General features: G+C 35.1%; 2 protein-coding genes across 8 annotated transcripts; one reads left to right on the forward strand and one right to left on the reverse strand.

The window, feature by feature from the left end:
- LOC105173752 (YTH domain-containing family protein 2) lies at positions 1,072 to 8,467 on the forward strand. Of its 6 annotated transcripts, none has more exons than XR_848785.2 (9): positions 1,076 to 1,590; positions 2,487 to 2,524; positions 2,629 to 2,803; positions 3,582 to 3,652; positions 3,736 to 4,248; positions 4,899 to 5,399; positions 5,895 to 6,107; positions 7,213 to 7,551; positions 8,016 to 8,467. XR_848785.2 is itself a non-coding variant. In XM_011095634.2 (8 exons), exons 1-8 carry the CDS (start codon positions 1,536 to 1,538, stop codon positions 7,468 to 7,470), a joined length of 1,764 nt encoding a protein of 587 aa, XP_011093936.1. In that variant the 5' UTR covers positions 1,072 to 1,535; the 3' UTR covers positions 7,471 to 8,008. The 6 variants fall into 6 exon arrangements, 4 of the variants coding, with proteins under 4 accessions (XP_011093936.1, XP_011093933.1, XP_011093935.1 ...); XR_848786.2 differs by having other exon boundaries at positions 8,033 to 8,467; XM_011095634.2 differs by lacking the exon at positions 8,016 to 8,467 and having other exon boundaries at positions 1,072 to 1,590; positions 3,796 to 4,248; positions 7,213 to 8,008.
- LOC105173754 (glycogen synthase-like) lies at positions 8,704 to 17,020 on the reverse strand. Of its 2 annotated transcripts, XM_011095636.2 has the most exons (15): positions 16,642 to 17,019; positions 15,413 to 15,931; positions 15,147 to 15,245; positions 14,982 to 15,034; positions 13,862 to 13,919; positions 13,451 to 13,533; positions 13,044 to 13,121; positions 11,695 to 11,774; positions 11,228 to 11,406; positions 10,361 to 10,435; positions 10,013 to 10,053; positions 9,718 to 9,823; positions 9,511 to 9,593; positions 9,137 to 9,210; positions 8,704 to 8,965 (listed from the first exon to the last, which is right to left on the reverse strand). In XM_011095636.2, exons 1-15 carry the CDS (start codon positions 16,867 to 16,869, stop codon positions 8,850 to 8,852), a joined length of 1,872 nt encoding a protein of 623 aa, XP_011093938.1. In that variant the 5' UTR covers positions 16,870 to 17,019; the 3' UTR covers positions 8,704 to 8,849. The 2 variants fall into 2 exon arrangements, with proteins under 2 accessions (XP_011093938.1, XP_011093939.1); XM_011095637.2 differs by lacking the exon at positions 9,137 to 9,210 and having other exon boundaries at positions 16,642 to 17,020.

The following is a 21,408-nucleotide window of genomic DNA, read 5'->3' on the forward strand; positions in this document are numbered from 1 at the left end:
AACTTGGAATAGAAGTCAAAAGGTACCTTAAGTTCAAATGAAGTCAGATTATCTAAAGTTATGACTTAAATCCACAATTATTCCCAAAGCCTAAAACACACCTTTTCCAAAAAAATTTGAATCTTGCTATACCTCTTTCAAACATAAATAAATCTTGCTACATTTTTTGTTCCTCATAAAATAGAAAAGTGGGCAGCCCTCCATAAACCCATCACAAGAATTGCGTTTCCAGACTGCGGTCCCTATAGTCGATCTACTGTCACAAAAAAATTAAATTAATAAAATCAACCATGTAAAAAACAACACACAGCTCAGGATACATACTTTAGTCCCGTGTGTCTTATCAAGTATTTAATCTACATGTGAATGTAGCAATGTTTAACTTTAATCACAATGCCATAATGATTGGCGTTAATTTTTTGGTATCACATGTTTCATTAAATTAAACATTTTTAACACATTATCTCAAATGAAAATAAATAAATAATATTTCTAAAAACTATTTAAATTTATAAAATATTAAGTAAGTTACACTCACTAAGTTGATTGACCACATAATATAATCTAAACACACATAATGTCATTAAATTTCCAGCATACTTTGAAATATCCAATTCAAATTCTTGGATCATAAGCAATGGTATTTTCTTTTTTCCAAAAATTCGAGGGACTTCGACTCTAATTATTATTATGGATTAGGATAATTATATGAGTAAAACATACTTAGAAATTCTTACCAACACAACAATACGTTCATTCTATTCTTACGAATTCAACCAACATGTATCAACGAACGAAAAATATTTATGTTCGTAAGTATCAACGAAATTGGTGTGTTGGTTGAATTGAGTTATATTGCTTAGTGTATCAAAGTAAATTATTAAAAATTTATTTACGTTATTAGTTAAAAAAAAAAGGCGACGAGCATCGACTAGTAATTAGTATATGATTAGTTTGACTAATACAACAAAGTTCGGACCATATGATTTATTTATACTTGTGAATGAAGGAGAACTTTCCTTGTATGATTATGAAATACCATAACAATTACCACAAGGTAGGTTTGTTAAATTCATTCTTATATTATCCATCTCTAGTCCTAAAAGTGTCATGAAATCACATAGCCTATCTACGAATTTGTTCATCAAGTAGAGAAGGGAAAGCGGAGGAGAAAAACACCACGTATTAAGCAAAAACCAATGAGAAAACCCATTTTCTATATATAAATCTATGTGTATTTGCATGCATATGTGTGTACATATATAGCTCTCTAAACCCTTTTTGCGTCTGTTTGTTTTCAAACCCTCCCGCGAAGCGAATTCTGCAGTTCTCGATTTCCCCCAAATTTCCTTCAGCGAATTCAATTAGCTGAGGGAAAGATAGCTTCTTTGGCAAGAAATACTCGATTCAAGTCATTCGATTCGTTTTGAATTGGATCTTTAATTGGGGTGTTGAATTTGGGTAGATCTGAATTTTGGTGGCTTACTTCTTCTACTTTTGGTTTGATTGGGCTTAAGTTAATTCGGTTCAGTTGAATGGAGGACGCGAGTAAACAGAGCCTCGATGGGTTAACCCCCGTCCCATCTGCCGGTGAGTTCTCATCTCTGCTCAATTTACTGAGTTACAGTGAGTTTTTTAGTATGCTAACCCTGATTTCAAATTCGTGGTTGTGTTTCCTGATGTTTTTTATTATGTATTATTTGATGATTATGAAAATTTTAGCCGAAGGGAGTGGCGATGTTGAATGCTTTAATTTTTGGGGTTTCGTTTTTGTGTGCACCGACAAGGTGTACTGGATATAAATAACATTGTCCAGGCAATATTTGGAGGAGCTTTTGATTTTCATTAAAGTTGCATGCTATTTCACCAAATTCTGATTTTTGCTTCTTACTTCCACGCTTTTCAATTTTAGTGTTTAGGGTTTTTCCACATTGAGGTCTTTTCTGCATTTGTTTCGAGCTGAATTTTGTCTAATTAGAAAAATTATGGTTCAGGAAGAAGTCTAAGTTGAGGTTAACTGAATATTCCATATATTTGAAAAAGAATCAAAATTACCATTCAGGCTTGTCTCATTTTGGCAGACATTAGTGATTAGTCAATTCTCTAAGGACTGAAAACATGGTCAGTTGGTGAAAAGTAAATTAAAAACATTGTAGGAATTCCATACATTCCAAATCAGATGCAAAAAGAAATTTTAAGTGCTTGTTTTAGTATACTATGTTATATATCTGATCCAGGTCCTCTTTTGTGTTCTATTTGTGCATGCATCTGGCCCTGCCTTATTAGCAGGGCAAACCTGTTTTTTGCTTTCTTTTAGGAATCTTTTATTTCCTGAAATGGATTATATTACTGTATACCAAACACTAATATAATGCTTTATGTATTCATCAAGTTTGGTTTAAAGTCTTTTTAAGAGACCATTCCCTTTTCTTGTTTTTTCCTGCACCTTCCCATGCTCGTGTAAATGATTGCCTTGGCGGATGCAGGTGATGGAGCTGTCGAGCTGCACAACTTAACTGAACAGGTCTGTCATTTCTCTAGGACCTAGGTTTAGAATTTAGATCTGTATGCTTTAATTAGCTTAACTGATGTGCTCCATCTTGAACTTCTCTTTGAATCTATTCTCAGCAACTTTCACCAAAAGATGAAAGGGTTGCTTCTGCAAATCCTTCTCCAGATGCCATCTCAGAAGCCCCAAGAAGCACCAAAAATCAGCCTGCAATTTCAGAAACAAGTGGAGCTCTTACCAATATGCATCCATTCAACTCATATACACCTCCAGAACAGGCTTATTACTTTGGAGGTACTCCTTTGTACAGTAACCCAGATGGCTAACTTTGTCAGCTATTCAATATTTGATATTTAGACAGTGAGAACTTAACACGTAGAATCAGTTATTTGTTTGTTTCATTTCATTTTCATTAATCATTCATGCATAAAATTCATGTTGGGATATGGTGCCTACAGCTTGCTTTTCTTTTTTTTTTTTTCTCTAAGTTCTGTTTATCTGGAAAAATCATACTAGATTGGGCGGGAATATGGTATTTTATGTGATTAACCAGTAGCAAAACCATTTCTAGCCACCTACTTTATTGTGCATTTGAAATTTTCAGTCTGTGGATTTCTGGGTTAACAGCTGATCCTTTAATAGTTGTTGCACTGATGTTGATGACTCTTTATGGTGTGATCAAGATTGAAGAAGAGATGATTGTTTCCCCAGTAGATTGTTTCTCTAACCACTTACACTGCTGGGTAGATAAGTGCAAACTGCAGCCTTGATTTCATTAGCCCAGGGGATAATTAGTCTCCTATTCATTTATCAATCCCCCTCAAAAAAAGAAATCAAAATGGGGAAAGGCATAGTGGAAGCATATATTCATCATTCGTAGCTCCTAAACTGGTTGGATATTGGTTGACATTAACATAATATCAGGATTTAGAGATTGAAGGTTTTAAAAATACGGCAGCGAAAGTCAGGTAGACGGGTCCTATGTGCTAAAGGCAATTGTGTGTTGTTTGTAAAATTTGTGTTAGTCTTTCCTGTTACTTTGAGTATTAATCTTGACCCTGCTTTGCTCCAGGTTATGAGAATGGCAGTGGTAACTGGGATGAACATTATGTTAATGCGAACAACTTGCATGTCATACCTCCGGTGAGCTTAGATATTCTTGTGTACATAATTTTTCAAGATAAAAGCCTTTTAGATAATAATTGCTGTGTTTAATCTTGTTTAAGGGAATGTACAATGATAACTCCTCGCTCTTCTTTCCCCCGGGCTATGGCTTTGACTCCCAGATGGCATATGGACAGTTCTCCCCACTTGCTAGCCCTCTATCTCCAATAATGATTGATGGTCAGCTGTTTTCTCCACACCAAATGCCAGTGAATCCTCCTTACTATCCATCTGCTGTTTCGCCTGGCCCACCACATGTTACCTCAGCAGTTCCAGCTTCACAGACTGAACTAGTCCCATCAGGAAGTAGCAGCCAAGAAAATCTTATCGACAATGCATTTTTTGGGCCAGGATCTGGTTACTATCTACCATTTGGATCTTTTGGTGGAGGAGATCTCTCTGGAAGCAGTGGCCTTGGTGTTTACAAGTTCCCGGGCGATTTTGGATCCAGCGACCCGTTGCCAAGTCGCTCAAGTTCCTTAGATACTAGCAGGTTCATGTCTCCATTAACTTCTGGAACTGTATACCCTCAACCTATTGGCATACTTGGATCCTATGAGCAAAATGTTGGACAGGTTTGTTACACGTATTTAATGAAACATACACAATGCACAGAAACAGAAACATTTTTAGCACACCACCCACAAACACTAAGAGAGAGAAGAAAAACAACTTGCTGCCCTTTATTTTTGACATTATTGTTGATAATGCTTGAGCAGCAAAAATGATATCTGTCTAGAAACTTCAAAAAGTTTTGACCATCATGTTAAGGAGTAGTTAGCAATAGAGCTAAAGACTTCCCCTTATGTGCATATAGTACACGAGAAGTATTTCATCCGTTTCCTTTTAATACCTGATTCTGGAAATCGTCTAGCAGTATGGATGATTAAATAAAAGCCAATAGGCAGTCTGTTTTGTAGTGTCTTGCACCTTGCCTTTCAATACCGCTGTTGCTTGCCAATTGCCTTACCTGCAATCGTTACTAGTCCTTAGAAAATTTATTCTGATAGTATTTTTGTAGTGTACTTCCTTCTGTTACTTTCTCAGGGCAGGTTTTTCTTTGCCTTCTTTGGGTTTCCTTTCTTCTTTCTTTGAACATGTGCTGCTAGTGTAGCTAGTGGAAAAAGAGGGCACGGTAACTGTTAATTAATGGAATTGTCTTTAAACCAATTTGCTTTATTGTTAATTAACTGCTGTATTGTTCTTGATTGCTAATATTTAATAGCAGGCACAATTTCAGGGTTTTGGGTTACCGTCAAACTCTCATGCTAGACATCTTTCCCATGGTGGTCCTTACCAAAGTGCTATTGGGCCTAGTTCTAACCGTAATCGATTTTATGCTGACAAAGGTGGAAGACGTGAAAGGGATCGAGACACTGTCAGTATTTCTACTGATGCACTTGGTATCTCAGGTGATCGGAACCGAGGACCTAGGGCTTCAAAGCCCAAAAGCAAGAGCTTGCCTGAAGAGAGCTCTTTGGCTGGCATTAAGGATGTTGAGTCTACTTCTGGGTTTCATATACATAATTTTAACTCCCCGGACTTCATAACCGATTATGAACGTGCAAAATTTTTTGTTATTAAGTCTTTCAGTGAGGATAACATCCACAAAAGTATAAAATACGGTGTTTGGGCCAGCACACCACTTGGAAACCGAAAACTAGATGCTGCCTATCGCGAATCAAAGGAAATGGAAGGCATTTGTCCGCTGTTCCTCTTGTTCTCAGTAAGTTCATGTTTTTCCTTTCTATTTACCTTGGTCCAGTGAAGAAAGCTGACGCACATGTTTCTTAAACTTCTTAACTGATGATACTTGCATGAGAGAGATTACTAATCTCCTCAATTAGAAACATGGTTGTTCAAAAGAACTAAGCCACATATTTGCTGGGTAACAGCATATGTTTGTGAATAAGCGCAATGGAATTTTTGTGCAGTAGGACTTGTTAAGAGATTGAAACATTGGTGAGTACCATATTTATAGATCTCTATCCCTTTCGCCTATTGCTGAAGCACAGGAAGGTGATTTCCCAGGTGTCTTTCTGGTGTCAATGTGCCGTCCGTAAATGAGATGCAAAAGATTGGTTTCTTTTTTGTATTTGTTAATGATATTGGCTGATGAAATTGATAATTTTCTCAACACACTTTAAGATGTTTCATCATTTATGAATCGAGGCTTGACTTTTGTGACTTATGTTATTATTAATTGGCAAATGATTTGCAGGTTAATGCTAGTGGACAGTTTTGTGGTGTAGCTGAGATGGTTGGGCCTGTTGACTTTGAGAATGATGCTGATTACTGGCAGCAGGATAGGTGGAGTGGTCAGTTTCCTGTGAAATGGCATATTATCAAAGATGTACCCAACAGTCGCTTCCGCCATATACTTCTTGAGAATAATGACAACAAGCCTGTCACGCACAGTCGAGATTCACAAGAGGTTTTTCTATCTTCTGAATTACTTGTTTCTCCTTCAAAATGTTATATTATGTTGGACCTCCGTAACCCATAAAATTGAAACAGGACTTTCATGTTTGTTATAGCCAAAATAATCTTTGAGTTTGACGACATGTTAGATTAGACCTACAGTTGTTTCAAGTCAACTAGTATGTTTTATCTTCCCAAATTGCATTAAATTACTAAAGTCAACAAAGAGTGAATAATTAATTAGTATGAAGTCTATATTCTACTCACATAGACTTTCTATTCAGCAAGAGTGAGATTCTTAAGAGCCACTTTATCAACTGTTAGAATAAGGGGAATATGGACTTGGAGAAACTTTCCTCAAGCTTTTGACGTATGAAATTTGTAGATTTCTTTCTGCATTGCACTACACTATGGTGATTTTTAATTTTCATCATTTATATTTGACCTTCCAAAATATAAATATTTGAAACAATAAAATTAAGAAAAACTTTGCAGTGCGCTTGCATACTCATACATGTACAAGTTTACATAAGGGAGAGTGGTTCAGGGTGGGCTGAGAACTTAGAAGGAAGGTAAGTGTTGGATCAGACTTTGTGCTATGGTGCAATGCTGAGTGTGACAGATGAGGAATTGGAGGGACTGAGGCTGGTGACTGGGTTGTGGTCCATGGGTGGATGGGGGGCTAATGGCTGGGACCTGCAGTAGGAAAACTTGTTAACTTCATTGGATAATTTGGTTCGAGCTTGTTATTTTTTAAAATGTCAGTGCATAAGAGCAAATATGGAATCTCATTCTCAAAATGCACTGTTCTCACTTTATTTTATGGATTGGTGGAGGACATTTAATTGTAGTAAATAAAGGCGGTTTCACCTTGAGAAATGGACAAACTTTCACAGAGGTTAATATAATAACCCTGTCAGAATTTACTTTCTAGTGAGAAGAATTACATATGATTTAGTTTGATTTTTTGGATAACAACTTTTTACCATTTTCACAAATTGCTCACATTTGCTTCCTAACTTTAATGAAATACTTGGTTTCTGTAATGCTATATGGATTTAGCTTACAAGAATGAGCCCTTTCTATGTGGTTTTCCAATGGTTATTTCTCCATTTCAGGTGAAACTCGAACAGGGAATAGAAATGTTAAGAATTTTCAAGAACCATGATGCTGATACATCCCTTCTTGATGATTTCAACTTTTATGATGAGCGGGAGAAAACTTTGTTGGAGAGGAAGGCAAAACAGCGAGCCAGCTCAACTGGAAATACAGCAGCTACACTTGCTACTGAATCAATAAATCAACTGTCAGATAACCTGGCGGAAACTCTCCGTCTGGGTGGTGGTAAGAACCTTTCCAAGATGGAACCGGAGTAGCTCCGGTGTTCAGATGGTAGCAGACTGCAACTGCTTGTAGTTGAGAATTTGTATTGGAAGTTGCTGACTGGGATCAATGAGGTGATATTTTCATTCATCTAAAGCTTACCATCTTTGCTTGCACTCTGTCTGCTGCCTCTTTTTTATCTAAATTGCTGTGTTTTTCTTAGTAGTTGGTTGTTATTTGGAATTCTTAGGTACAGCAGTCTGACATTCCTCACTTATTTTTCTTTTTCTCCTTCTTTTGCCCCTTCATTTATTGCCCAACTATTTCTTGTTAAGATAGGTGGTATTTGGCATAGGGGATTACAGGTCTCACATGCCTGGTGCTCACCAGTTGTACTTTAGTTTTTCTTCATTTTAGTGCAGGGCGATTATTTTCGGTTGCCATGCAGTAGCAATTTGTATAAGCCTCAAAATAGGTGGCAGTTAATTGAAGGAATGCAGCTACATGATTACAGAAAACAAATGAGTAGTTGTTCCTTGTTAAATAACTGATATTCTGAATGAAGCATAAACTATGTACCATTTCTGTACCTTTTCAGTTTCATGTCTTGAACAGGAGGGGTTGCGAACTTATGATGAGGAGAATATAAGAAAAGAAAAGAGTTCCTATTTCTGCATTAGTTGCCTTTTTCAGCTGTGTTGCTGTAATTTACAGTGTCGTTGGGGTATCTCTCCGATCAAATTCTTGTAGTATTAAAAAGGCCATCATCTCTACATATGTTACATGAATTGTTGAGATGTTTGAACAATCCGAAGTACGGACGTTCTCTTTTACGTCTGGCCCTTTGTTGGGAGCATGCTTGGGTTTCCCAATGGGAAATGTAAAAAATGCGAACTGTGGCACATGGTGGCTCTCTGGTACGGGGCTTATAGGACTCAGTTCCTGGCTGGGTTGTGCCACATTTTTTACATCTAGCTCAGCAAGCTAATACCTCTCACATCTTTGGCAGCCATCTTTCTTATTTCAAACTTCTAATTGGCGCTGAACAGATCATTTGAATGCAGTATGCTGCAGTTCTTTCAGTAATGTTTTCAGTTGTGTTCCTTGTGTGTATTGTGGTTTAAGTTCCGTTGTGTTTTTTGTCCTTTCCAAGATTGAGCTGGAAACAAAACTGTACAAGGTTGTTGAGATGGAAAAGAAAATGGAAACTCAACTATTATAATCTGCTTATATACTAAGGCTTTGAAGAGTAGGAGGCGATGGTGTGCAGTGAGGTTACCCAGCGATGAACTTATTCTGCAAAATTAACTACTCAAAACTGGAAAATTACATGGTTTAAAAATGCATTTTCGAGAGCTTATTGATTTATTCACGGAATAGGCCCTCTGCACAAGACCAGTTGCCGACACAGTATGCATCTCCTAATACAATGTCAATGATTTCTCACTCTAACAGAGTTGTAGACTTCAATGTACTTCCCTGCCGTATTGTTCCAGCTATTGTCTATCTGCATTACCTTCTTCACTATGCCTCTCCATTCATCAGGTTCTGCACCAACAATTGACCATCTTTACACATCTCTCTTCAAACAATTTCTAAGAATATGATATGAATCTTAACCAAATGTTTGTCATATGATTGAAAAATATCAGCAAAAAACCCACAAACAAAAAACATTGGGAACTATGAACTATGGTTGAGATCAAGACAATGACTGACTTTGTCGGTAGTAAGAAAATGCACGATCGAGAGCCCCATTTAAAGATCCTTCATCGATTCCTTTGAAAACAAAGCTGCGCCACAATAATGGTAAAAAGAATGATCATAGAACAGTGTGAATTAAATGTGCCCAAGGAACAAACATGTAGGGTAGTTGTGCTTTATGGGATTATGGAGAAGCGAAGACAAAACAATTCACTCCTCAGACAGCAGGCATTCATCTCTCGAGTACTAGAGCATGTAATGCCTTTATTGGTGATGTACCATGTGGCAGAAACTCACCGACAAGCATTGTACAAACTCAGTAAATGAGGTTAATTCAAGAGGGGATGCTGTTCATTCCAACACATGTCTAATGAAGTTGATAAGTTTACCCGTTCATCAGCTCAGGTTGCGACTGATCATCCATGTCGAAAACTGTGTCTGCAAGACCGCCGGTCTTTCTGACAATAGGGACCTGATATCAGTGCAACACCATGTTACTTTACTTGGTTTTGTTTGTGTGACGTTGCTATTAGGTAAAGGAGCAACAACACAAAGCGTAGGCAAAATGGATCGCTTGTCCTAGCATATGCACGTACCGCTCCATAGCGCATTCCAATCATTTGAGCAAGTCCACATGGTTCATATATTGATGGGACCAAGACAATGTCGGCAGCTGCATAGAGCATGTGGGACAACTCCTCACTGCATCATGCACACCAAAAGTCAAGTTTGTTGTTTTATTGGGTAATGCTCTTATGTTTGTCATAATTCAAGATTACAACTAGAATTACCACTAATATAACATCTGGCAGGTCCTAATAGGTAAGCACTTGTTTACCTGCACGCCAAAAACTGTCTGAAAGAAGAATAAGCATTTTGATGGACAATTACCTATACATCAGAAGAATCCGAATGCTGGAACCTTTGCTATGCTGCAAGAAGAAGCGAGATCAGCCTGGTATATGCTCAATATATGAAATTGAAGACCACATAGGAATTATAAAGTTTATTTCCCCACAAGAATACATGTCAAGAAGGAAAAAGCATAGCATCAACAAGGAATAGGTGAGACGGGGTTCAAGCAAGGTAAAGAAATCCTTTACCTTGGGGTAGGGTACATGCAATAGATAGGATCCAGAACATAAACCGCATTTTCATGGGAGAACTTATTACATCATGCTCATATTGCCGAACAAGATCCTAGTATAGAAAACAGAAAAACATTAAAATCTGTATTACCAACTCAGCAAGACCTCTGAATTCACTTTCAACCCGGCCGTCTGGAGCTTTTCCCAAAATAACCATTTGTCCACCCTAGAACAGACCCCAATCAACATGTCTTGAGTTAGTGGACATCAAGTGTCATGATTTCTGATATAAGAACAGAATAAAAACAGTAGGGAAAAGGGGAAGACATGTTGCAATAGCTAGCAACTGTAGCAATTAAACAGAATGAAGATTCCCAACACATTTCTGTGATTTAGTGTTAAAAGGTTACTGAGACGTCATCTGAATAGCCAAGAGCTTATTGCCAGGCAATGAAAATGTATTGTGCACTGTGAAATGGTGACAAATACAGCAAAAGTAAAGTGCTATATTTTTGAAGTAATCAGTCCATGAATTCAGGGCCAATGAATTACAAAGAGTATGTAAAAGATAACAGGTATTAAATCTAAAGACAACAACGAAAACCAGATTAATACTTATAAAGAAGCTACGAACAAACATATGTGCTATAGTTGCATACTGGCTGGTCAAAACTAGAAATCAAGGTTATTGACATTGCTAACATATGTGAAAAATAATACTAACATCCTAAATCAAGGAAATTATCAGTCAAAAAGCTAAACTCAGATTGTCTCCAAATTCTTTGAGCAAGCATATGTTGGTTTCATGCATTAGGCTACCATAACCTATCAATTAGTGATGCCCATGATCCTTCACATAAAGTGCTCATGGACTGAGAAAAGTATGTCAAATGGCAGGGACCAGGCAAAACAAATTAGAGAAGAATTTGCATAAGTCAAATATATTTAACTTGCAGGCCTTAAGTGTTTGGGTCTATACGGACGCTTGGGGAAGGGGGGGGGGCGCAGGGCTACTTACAAGTTCTTCAACATATCTGATTGCGTTAGTAATCAAATGAAGACCTTTCTGAGCAACTAATCTGCTAATGCACACAACTAGAGGCACTGTATCAGGATTCCGTGAATGTACTTCTGAAGCCAAACCAAGCCCTCTTTGGACATAAAGTTTGCATATCTTCTTCCCCTCCACATTGTTAGCTGCCAAATAACAGAAAATGTAACATAAACCACAAAAGTAGGTAAACTAGCAGTTTCATTTACTGAAATATATATGTGTACATAAATCCATGCTAAAATTAATCCGTGCATGTCATGTGCTTACATGCTAGAGTGATATGTCCTACATCTGATTGGAATTATCAGTCATCATCTTCTCCACGTATCTATAGATGTAAGGTGTTTCTCATGTAATATAATAGTTAATGCAAATATATTTGGTGATACTGAATGTATGCTAACAAAACTTATGGACAAAAGAGTGATTACCATCAAATTTGGCGGGCAAGTATGCATCAGTTGCGGGGTTCCACATCGCAGCATCTATCCCGTTCAAAATCCCAAAGTACCTATCAAAATCAACCCTTTGTCAGGAAAGTTAAACTTCCAACTTAAAGCAAAAGAAAGATAGAGTTGTTTAGCCGGAACCAGATGTGTACTACACCAGACTCATCCCATCTTAATCATTGTATGACAATCCAGAAACCTTAACCAACCAAACAGTCCTTTTAGTCCATCATTTTCACACTGAGACATACTTTTTTCTTGAGACCAGTGTTATAAAGGTGCCAGGTATATGAGTTATTTACATATCTTGTGGGGCATATGATTAGTTTTTATATTTAATATTCTTAAAATTTAAAAATAACATTAAGAGTTTTATAAGTATGTCCATATAATAAGAAACTAAAAAGAAAAGATTGTGAAATAAAAATCTGATTGTAAGATACAAAATATAATATATAAATAAGAAGGAACTAAATTGATAGCTTTGAGATAATAGGAAAATAAAAGAAAAATAATTTGTTAATATCAAAACCATGAAATAAGTAAAATAAATTTTCAGAAGAAAATGTAACAAATAATTTCTTAATAAATTAGGCTAGTTACCAAAAAATGACAAGAAAAACATACTGCATAGGTAACTAACCTAGAAGAGAATAAATCCTCCAAAATCAGTAGGAAGCTTGAGAATGAGTTGTGGCAAAAAACTAAAAGAATTAGATTCCAGAATCCTTCAAATAAAAGGAACTGTCTTGCTTGGTTCCTTGGATATGTTGAAGTCAGAGTTTCTATTATGGTGTAAGTTTTTCAAATAGAAGCAGCATTAACAAAAGGACGTGGTGATGCAAGAGCACTGAAGCTGAGCTACATGAAGAGGTAATCTTTTCAATGCTAAATCCACTGGAAAGATAATTGGCTAGAGGAATCAAGAGTTGGGATAGAGAAACAATGGAATTTGAATGGTATAACAGTTAGCAGTTTAGGAAAAGCTCACAGCTGTTAAGTTGCCTACCTGGGTCAACCCTAACGCCCAATATCAATTTCCCATCACTTGGAGTGTTTAGGAATAAGACTTCAAAGGAAGGTACTAGTACAATTATAAGTCACCAATTTTCCAGAGTTAAACTGGTCACATCAATTAAACTCTAGAGCCAAGAACAACAGAATGAAACAAATAGACACTTGAAGAATAAACTTAAAAGCAAAGTAGCTAACATAATGTAAATGAAAGATCTATGCCATATCGAATGACTCTAACATGATGTAAGATTGAAAGGACTATCATTCAGAACGAAGATGTAACTGATACTAAATGTATAATTAGAGGTGCTCACTTGTCACGGTGTCTTATCAGCGTGCCAGCAAGCCATCCAGAGCAAAGTGTTTCCTTGAGATATGTTGGAGAAACTGTCCTGGTGATTATAAGAAAATTGAGAAGCCCCATAAATTGCTTACCAAGTAGAATGTGCATACGCATGTAAACTGCAATTTTCGCTTATCAACAGACAGATTATCCAGTAACAACAGATGAATTTTCAGGACTGGAAGGCTGCATGAACTTAAGAGTTCACCTAATATGAGTCAGGATACAGGTTATGAACTAACTATGGTCCTTTTATATGTTGTTTACATTCCACATCCACATTTTCTATATTAAATGTATATCCTGAAGTAAGAAAGAAATATACTTACATGCATCAATATGATAATATTAGAAAAATTTGGATGCAGTACAACTTACACTATTGCATTGCTATAGACGATGCTTCCTTTCAGTAAACTTAATCTCTCAGGGTTATGCCCAATGGTTCGATCATCCACCGCCTGCCAATTTGAAACAGGGAGGTTAATTTTCATAGTGAGTTCAATAGAATCTGACAAAGAAGATGCTATATAAAAATGGTGGTGCTTCCATAGGTTTTCAGTTAGAAATTAATCTTTTGTTCTCTCCAGAATAATCACATAAATAGAGGCCTGGGACACTGTGGTTATACTCCTTTCTAATAAACAGTCAAAGCATAGTCAGCAGCAAAAAGTTACCATTTAAAACATTATAGCCTATTGACTTCTTTCTCCCCATACTTGTATTGGTAGGTCAAAATTTTATAAAATCCCCCACATAGATTACATGCAACACATATGAAATGCTAACCTTCTCTTCATTCGCATACATAGACCCATCAAGACCACACTTGCTAAGCTGCTCTTGCCTGCCAAAGAAACACATCAGATAGAGTTAAAAGTAAAAAGTTGGAATATTTTTTGCAGTACTGTCAAAAGAGACTTGCTATACTTCAACTGACAATAGAATAACTTGTTGCACCACTGAGTAAAAAGATGAAAGGAACTAGAGGCTGGCTGCTCATAAGCTTTCCAGTTCGATATTTCATTTGGACTCAGAAGAATAATGCATGAGGAACTCTGTCTGGAGATAGATATACTAGCTCACTTGGTTTTTCCGCTGACGAGACCTGTGATTTCATGCGAATAGCATTCCTTTGCCTATATCCAGATAGCAAGAACTGCTTGAAGCTGTCTTATTTTCCTAAAATTATGCTCTTGGTTGTTCTTTTCATAGCAAGTCCCAATTAAATATCTATCTCGAACTACAGTTTATGCCTTAACATATACCAAGTCATCAGACACTAATCATGGTTTAATTCCTATAACCATTAAATGAAAAAGTTTCTACTACTCTCAACACGTTACAAGTGCAGTTTGAGATTTATCCAGCCCAGGGTGATCAAATTATGTTACATACCATTTAAATAATGTAATTGCATAAGAAATAATATGGATAATCACAACATACTATACAATTACAAAAAGATCATAAAGTATTTCCAACAAAATTAAATGCATATATGGACAGGTACAGAGATGCATTAGGTGAAAGGGTGTCTCTACGATAAAAGACAATATCAAGCAGGGATATAAAGGGACGACATGAAAGATTGTTGTTTCGTAACTCGCACACCCTCCACCATTATCCTACACCAGTTACCAAAAAAGTACAATAACATAGAATTCTTCTCAAAAATACTTTATTTTATGTCATATGATGCAATAGGATCATGTCATCAGATCCCACAAGTATTTTGCATCTCATTTTTGTGATATGATTGGGAAGTTAACAGTGAGTGCATCACCAAAAAGAGTTGATTTAATTAGATGAAACTACCTAAAGCACACAGGAGAATATGGCAAAAGCAACTTGTCACCAAATTCGCTATCTTCAACTGCATGGAAAATGCAATAATTTGGAAGCATACCTGCATTCTCCATAGTGCTCCATGTTGTGGATTGTCAACACAATTCGTGGTTTCTACAAGGGATAAGATGTCAGAATCCTAGTCTAAGCAATAAAACTCTCCTGAATGAACAATCTTTAAAAATATTGAGAAAGAGAAACAATTATTATAAGTGCAATCTTTTACCTTAAGCGACAGATAATGATACATGTCCCAGTAAAGCAAAGGCAAACTACCAGTCTGCCATTCATGAACATGAATGATATCAGGCTGGGTTCCAGAGACCTACAATGCGGTGGACTCTGTCAAAAATCTAAATCTTGTTTGAATGAAAAAGAAAATGTGATTTTCAACTTAAGAAATCTTCAACAGATAGAAAAGCAGAACCAAGAAAAATCATAGTAATTGAGGCTCTTTAACAAATTGATCGTAGAGGTATAGGGTCAAAAAACCTGCAACCATTCAAGACAGGCACGGCTAAAGAACAAATATGCCTCCAGCTCGTTGTATGAACCTCCATACACACTCTGTCCCTTGAAGAACTGGTTAGATGGTTCAATAAATACCACAGGTATGCCCGAAACTACTCCGCGATATACATTAGTAGCTACCCAGCTTCCGTCGTAAAACGAGTTATATGTACTGGTCAACGCCAACTCTTTAATATGCTGCTTGTTGATACATTCATAGAAAGGTAGAAAGACATCCACTTTATGGCCACGCGTCAAACATGCACGGGCAAGACCTGTCACAACATCACCAAGCCCTCCAACCTTAGCTATGGGTGCCATTTCAGCTGTTACATGAACAATGTGCATAAGATCAGAATCCTTCTGGATATCAACAGGACCCTCGGAGCTGATATCCCAAGATGGAAGTTCTCTGTTCCAAAATGGAATTTCATCAATTGGAGAAGGCCATACAAGATCACCATAGTCTGACTTCGTCCTTTCTGCTGTAGCCTCGTCCAGCTGCAGGACTTAAAATCAGAACTAGCAGTAAGACAAAAATGAAAGAAGTAATGCTACATGTGGGCATGATTCATCTCTTCTGAATACTATCAGTGGTCGATTGTCGTCAGACCACATGTTGAAATGCAGTATGAGGATGCATACAAATAAAATGAGGCCGTCATTATTTCTAACTCAACAATATCATTTCTCTTTCAAGAGACACCTGTAGCAAATTTGGGACATAAAATCGAAGATTATTGGCAGCCAATGACCCATACACCAAGACAACTATCCAAATCTTTCATGTAAGGCCAAGTATTCCTATTTCGGATTCCAAACTATTTGTAACATAACTAGTTATATAACTCTCATTAGAGAGAACGATTTCATTTATTCCGTAACCTCAACACACTAGTTAATCATTGACATCTCAACTCTTTTGCTTGTCTCTAAGTTTCATTGCAATCACACATTCACCACATTTATCCAAACTACTTCTCTCTCATTCCTATACTTGAGAATCCCATTTCCAAACTAGCACATTTTCATTCGCACAACCACCAAATGGAATCAGTAAAACCTCAACAGAAATCACATTCAGCGCCACCATTTGAGTGTTTGTTTACCAACTATTACAATTACATTGAATGAATCCCATACGAACCTTTGAAGAATTCATAGTGCATCAACTAATGAGCATGTAAAGCTGAAAATCTTGGAAAACTTGCCTGACCGGCATCACTTTCAAGAGCCCGAATCTTGAAATTGCTCGAAATTGATTTCAAACAATACTCGTTATGCAAATCATGCTTCAGTATTAGGATCCTTTTCTCGAAACTGCAAAAGCAACAATTCTTGAAACTTCTCTTCAAATGGGACGCCAAGAATGGATTATTAATCGAGAAGCAGTTTCTGGGAGTTGATGTGGGCTGAGAGAAACAGCTTTGGAGAATCATGGTACCAGTGTAACAAGACAGTGTCTGTCAATTCTTGTTCATGTGCCTGTAACTGGTATGCACATAATCAATGCGTTCACAAGATTTCTGCCTACAGCGAGCTCTTTCAAGAGTTCTTGCACCGCTATATTCCAAATCGGCTTTGACAATTTCCTTTTATATACTTAGGGCTGTGTGCATAAATATTCTAAAAGTAATTAATTTTCTTACTTAAATATTTTTATGACTAATAACAAAATTTTAATATGTAAAATATATAGTACTTTAGTATATCATAGAAAAAAAATAAAGAAAAGTTCATAGAAGAAATAAATAGTATATGTTATACATATATATATATATATATTCTTTTATCTCATCATCAGCTCCATTTTGCTAAAATGCTTATTGATTGTATGGTGGAGAATAAATTTTTGGTCTTTTGGAACATCAGGAATAATACCAGTATATCCAATTTTGCTGTGAAAATATAATATTTGTCTTGTTCTATTTTTATGGGATCTCATTTTAATTTTGGACCTCTTTTTTCTGTGTTTTTCTTTCTATTATTCCTAGGAAGGAAAACGAATAACCATTTGAACAAATTATTCTTTTCCTATTCAATTTCTGTTGATTTTTGCCTAGTTTAAATTTAAATTGCTTTGGGTGGAGGGGGGGGGGGTTATATTCTTGTAAAAGTGGTAATTTTGTGTATATATAGAAAAAAATCAGGAAAAAATACATCATTTTTTAACTTACACGCACACAAGCATATGTAATACACACATATATGACTTTGGTGGTAATTTGAGCAGGACCCAACCAAAAAATTACTATTTACACGGCTAAAACTTTTCGGATTTTGTTTTGTAGTAGAGGATTTTTTGAATAGATGACGGTGTGTATGGCCTTGTCAATAGGTGTTAAAAAAAATAATATTTTAAGTATTTACAGTGAAGTTAAAAATTTTAGTATAAGAGTATCGTATATATATATATATATTTATGGTGCATTGTATGTATAAAAAAATATTTTTACACTTCCATAAATAATTTAATGTGACTGTTATATCCATCAATATTTTATTTCTATTTCTTCAGAGAAATATTGATCATAATCTCTTCAATATTAATTAATCTAATAATACTTTTTCAGAGCATGTGGCATGAGCAACGAACAATAGAGCATATAGCAATAAGTATACATGTGTTTTTTTTTTTTATATATATTATATATACGCATGTAATTTTTATGAATATATAAAAAAAATAATAGTGTGAGATGAATAAAAAAAGAAAATAAAAGAAAAGACAAAAAGTGATCATAACGTGAAGGGATGAAAAAATGTGATTTGGTTTAGTATTAACATTTTAGGTTTCATATTTTATAACTTTTTGCTTGTTTGGTATGAAAATGAACCTTAATAGAGCATCAATTTTCAAAGCTTATTTTTTCTGTTGTTTAGGATTCTGAAGCATCAATTTTCGAAGCTCAAGAGCTTGTCAGGTCCAATTGATCAGTAAGCCCAAATCGATTTATGGCAAAATTAGGAGATGAAGATGTTCAAAATGAATGAAATTACTCATTTTTTAAGAGTGAAATTACTCATTTATTGCTTACAATTAATAGATTGGAATTGAAATAAAATTTGGAGTAAGAAAATAATATTGTTACTTTAGTCAAATTTGAATCCCCCACAAATATGGTGGAAGATTCCTATTGATTTGGCATAATATTATCTCAATGTGGTTGGATAAAACTAATTCCCTATGAATTCGCTGGAGGGTCATTTTCTAAAAGTTAGAGACTCGTGATCTCTGGAGGTAGTTGGAATCCTTGAAGATAAGACTCATGAGAGTATCTTTTCGAGGTAATCATGTTTTCCTGAATTTTCTAGGAGGTGGTTGAGAGAACCTTCCCCAGCTAGAGTATATGCTTTTAAGGGTAAGGGTTACTTCCAACCGGAAGAAAAACGTGTCCCCGCAAAGGTGTTTGGTATTTATTTGATTCTGTGGGGCATATTTTCAAAAGTACTATATGGATGCCATCTAGGTTACCCGAAGACGCCACGTGATATAGATATTTATTTTGGCTGCGGAACTGCAAGCCCCTAAACTTTTGAGTGAACCTCTTGAATCTGGACCCTCTTATACTTGGGTCACTTGGGCCTTTGTGGGCTGATTTACTCTCTCAAGGCACTTCCTGTCGGATTTCTTGAGGCTCTACAAATGTTGAGTTTTTTTCGAGGGAATCTCAGCCCTTACACGAATTGGATCTTTTGGGGGCGCTTTGGATCTTGTAAACCTTTAGACTCTTTAGGGTTCTTTCTTCTTTTTGAATCTATAGGACTTTTTCGGATCAACCCCTATTTTATGAGCATTAATATAGTAACAATTCCATAATTTTATTTTATCAAAACACTTCAATATTTTTTTAAAAAAAAATTAACATCTTATAAATTCGAAAAAAACAACTTATATAAAAACTTATACGATTTTATAAATAAGTTCTACGAAACATCCTCCAAATCAAAGATGATTCGACACAATTATGCTTCATTTTTCGGATAATCAATCATAATCATGGATATAATAATATTCATGGAGTGTTCATTTCATATGATAACAATTATAAATTGTATGATTGATTGAATTATCCGGACCTTCTAACAGTGACACTATCTTTTATTAATATCCTGCGATTATTATTCATTCACTATTCTCTAACTTCCCTTCAATCTTCAAAATTTTGAGATAAAATGATTCCTTTTTCTAACCAATCAGGTCAAGTTGCCATGACTAAGAAAAATTCAAATTCCATCTTTTATTTTGGACCTCTCAAGTCACATTTTTTATTTATTTTTTAGGGATAATAGCACTTATCCACCCTCAAATTTAGTGTAATTATATATAATTTTTTTGTAATTCGAAAATTTATATTTAGTACCTTGAGATTTACTTTTGTCTAACAAATGGCTCCATTCATTTAATTAAAATTCACCAAATTTATTGGTATTAACAGAAACACTGAACAAAAATCGATATTTACTCTAAATTGACTTATTGCTGACTTATTACAGGTCAAATAATTTTTTTGTGACTAAACTATCCTCATAAATTGAAGATATACCTCCTCATATGCTAAACCTATGAAGATTTATAAGGGTAATTAGTCATAAAAAAATTTATTTCACCAGCAGTAAATCAATAATAAATCAATTGAGGGTAATTATGAAATTTTATTTAATTTTTTTATATCATTAAATTTGATGAATTATGACTAACGAATGACTTATTTGTCAGATAAAAATAAATCTCATGGGTATTAAATACAATTTTCTGTAGTACAAGAATATGCATGTAGTTATACCAAATCTCATGGAAAGTTGATGTATCCTACGTGTATCTAATAAATACTTTTTTATATTTTAAAATATGTTATAAATAAGAATAATATATTTAAAACTAACACAACACATTAAAAAAAAAAGAAAACAATTCAAAGGTATTATCCAAAAGTAAAAAAATGGTGTAATATTGTGTCATAAATCTTCATTTATGAATAAAAAATATATTTTATTTTTATGTTAATATAGATATTATATATAAAATAGTTTAATAACATTTATTTTACTTCTATGGTCTGAAAGAAATAGAAAATCTTTAATTTAAAATTAGGAAATAAATAGCAAAAGAATTACCCCATTGAAATAAATTGCCCGAAGAATGTGTGCCTGCATCTTGATGATGTACTTTATGCTGTCTTAGTTGTACCTCAATCCGTTGTTTCCCCAACTTGTTAACAGTAAAAAAAGATGACCACCTAAGGCGGGTCCCACACGCGCAGTAAGACCAATTGACGGCAGGGTGACAGCGATTACCTACGCAGTATACCGTGGTCCCCACATGCCGTCGGAGCCATCGTGGCGCACTCATTTCGATCTTCGCGGTTGATATCAGCCCTCCTGCCTTGTGGGCCCGAACAGCAGCATGAGCACCCAAACAATGCGTACGAGCGAGCACAGTGGAGGTCAATCCCCTTTCCTTAGTAATAAAATAATATAATACTAATCAATATTTTACGCAATTCTGTAAATATATAAAAGATTTTAATGTAAGATTAACATAAAAAATAATTATGACAAGAAAGGAAAAAATTGTGTGAAAAAAGAAACATAAGATGAGGTGATATAGAAAAAATATTTAAAATTATAAATTCATTAAAAATATAGAAGTTTGTAAGAAAAATAAATATAAATAAATTTACAGAGAGAAACATGAAACCGTGCATGAAAGAATTTTTTTTTTTTATAAAATTGTGAAATTATTGATTTTTTTTTTAAAATTACTATTCTAAGGAATTTTATTTTGGAGGAAATATATAAATTTAATGATAAATTTGATTATTTCAAAATTAATATGATAATTTTTTTATAATAGTATAAATATTTTTTTTATAATAATATACTATTATAAAAAAAATCTGCTACATTTGTAAAATAATGATTGGTAATATCGTTATATTAATTTTTAAATATAATAATTATATCTCTAGTTAGAT

This window comes from Sesamum indicum, linkage group LG11, assembly GCF_000512975.1.
Source record: "Sesamum indicum cultivar Zhongzhi No. 13 linkage group LG11, S_indicum_v1.0, whole genome shotgun sequence".
Classification (NCBI taxonomy): Eukaryota; Viridiplantae; Streptophyta; class Magnoliopsida; order Lamiales; family Pedaliaceae; genus Sesamum; species Sesamum indicum.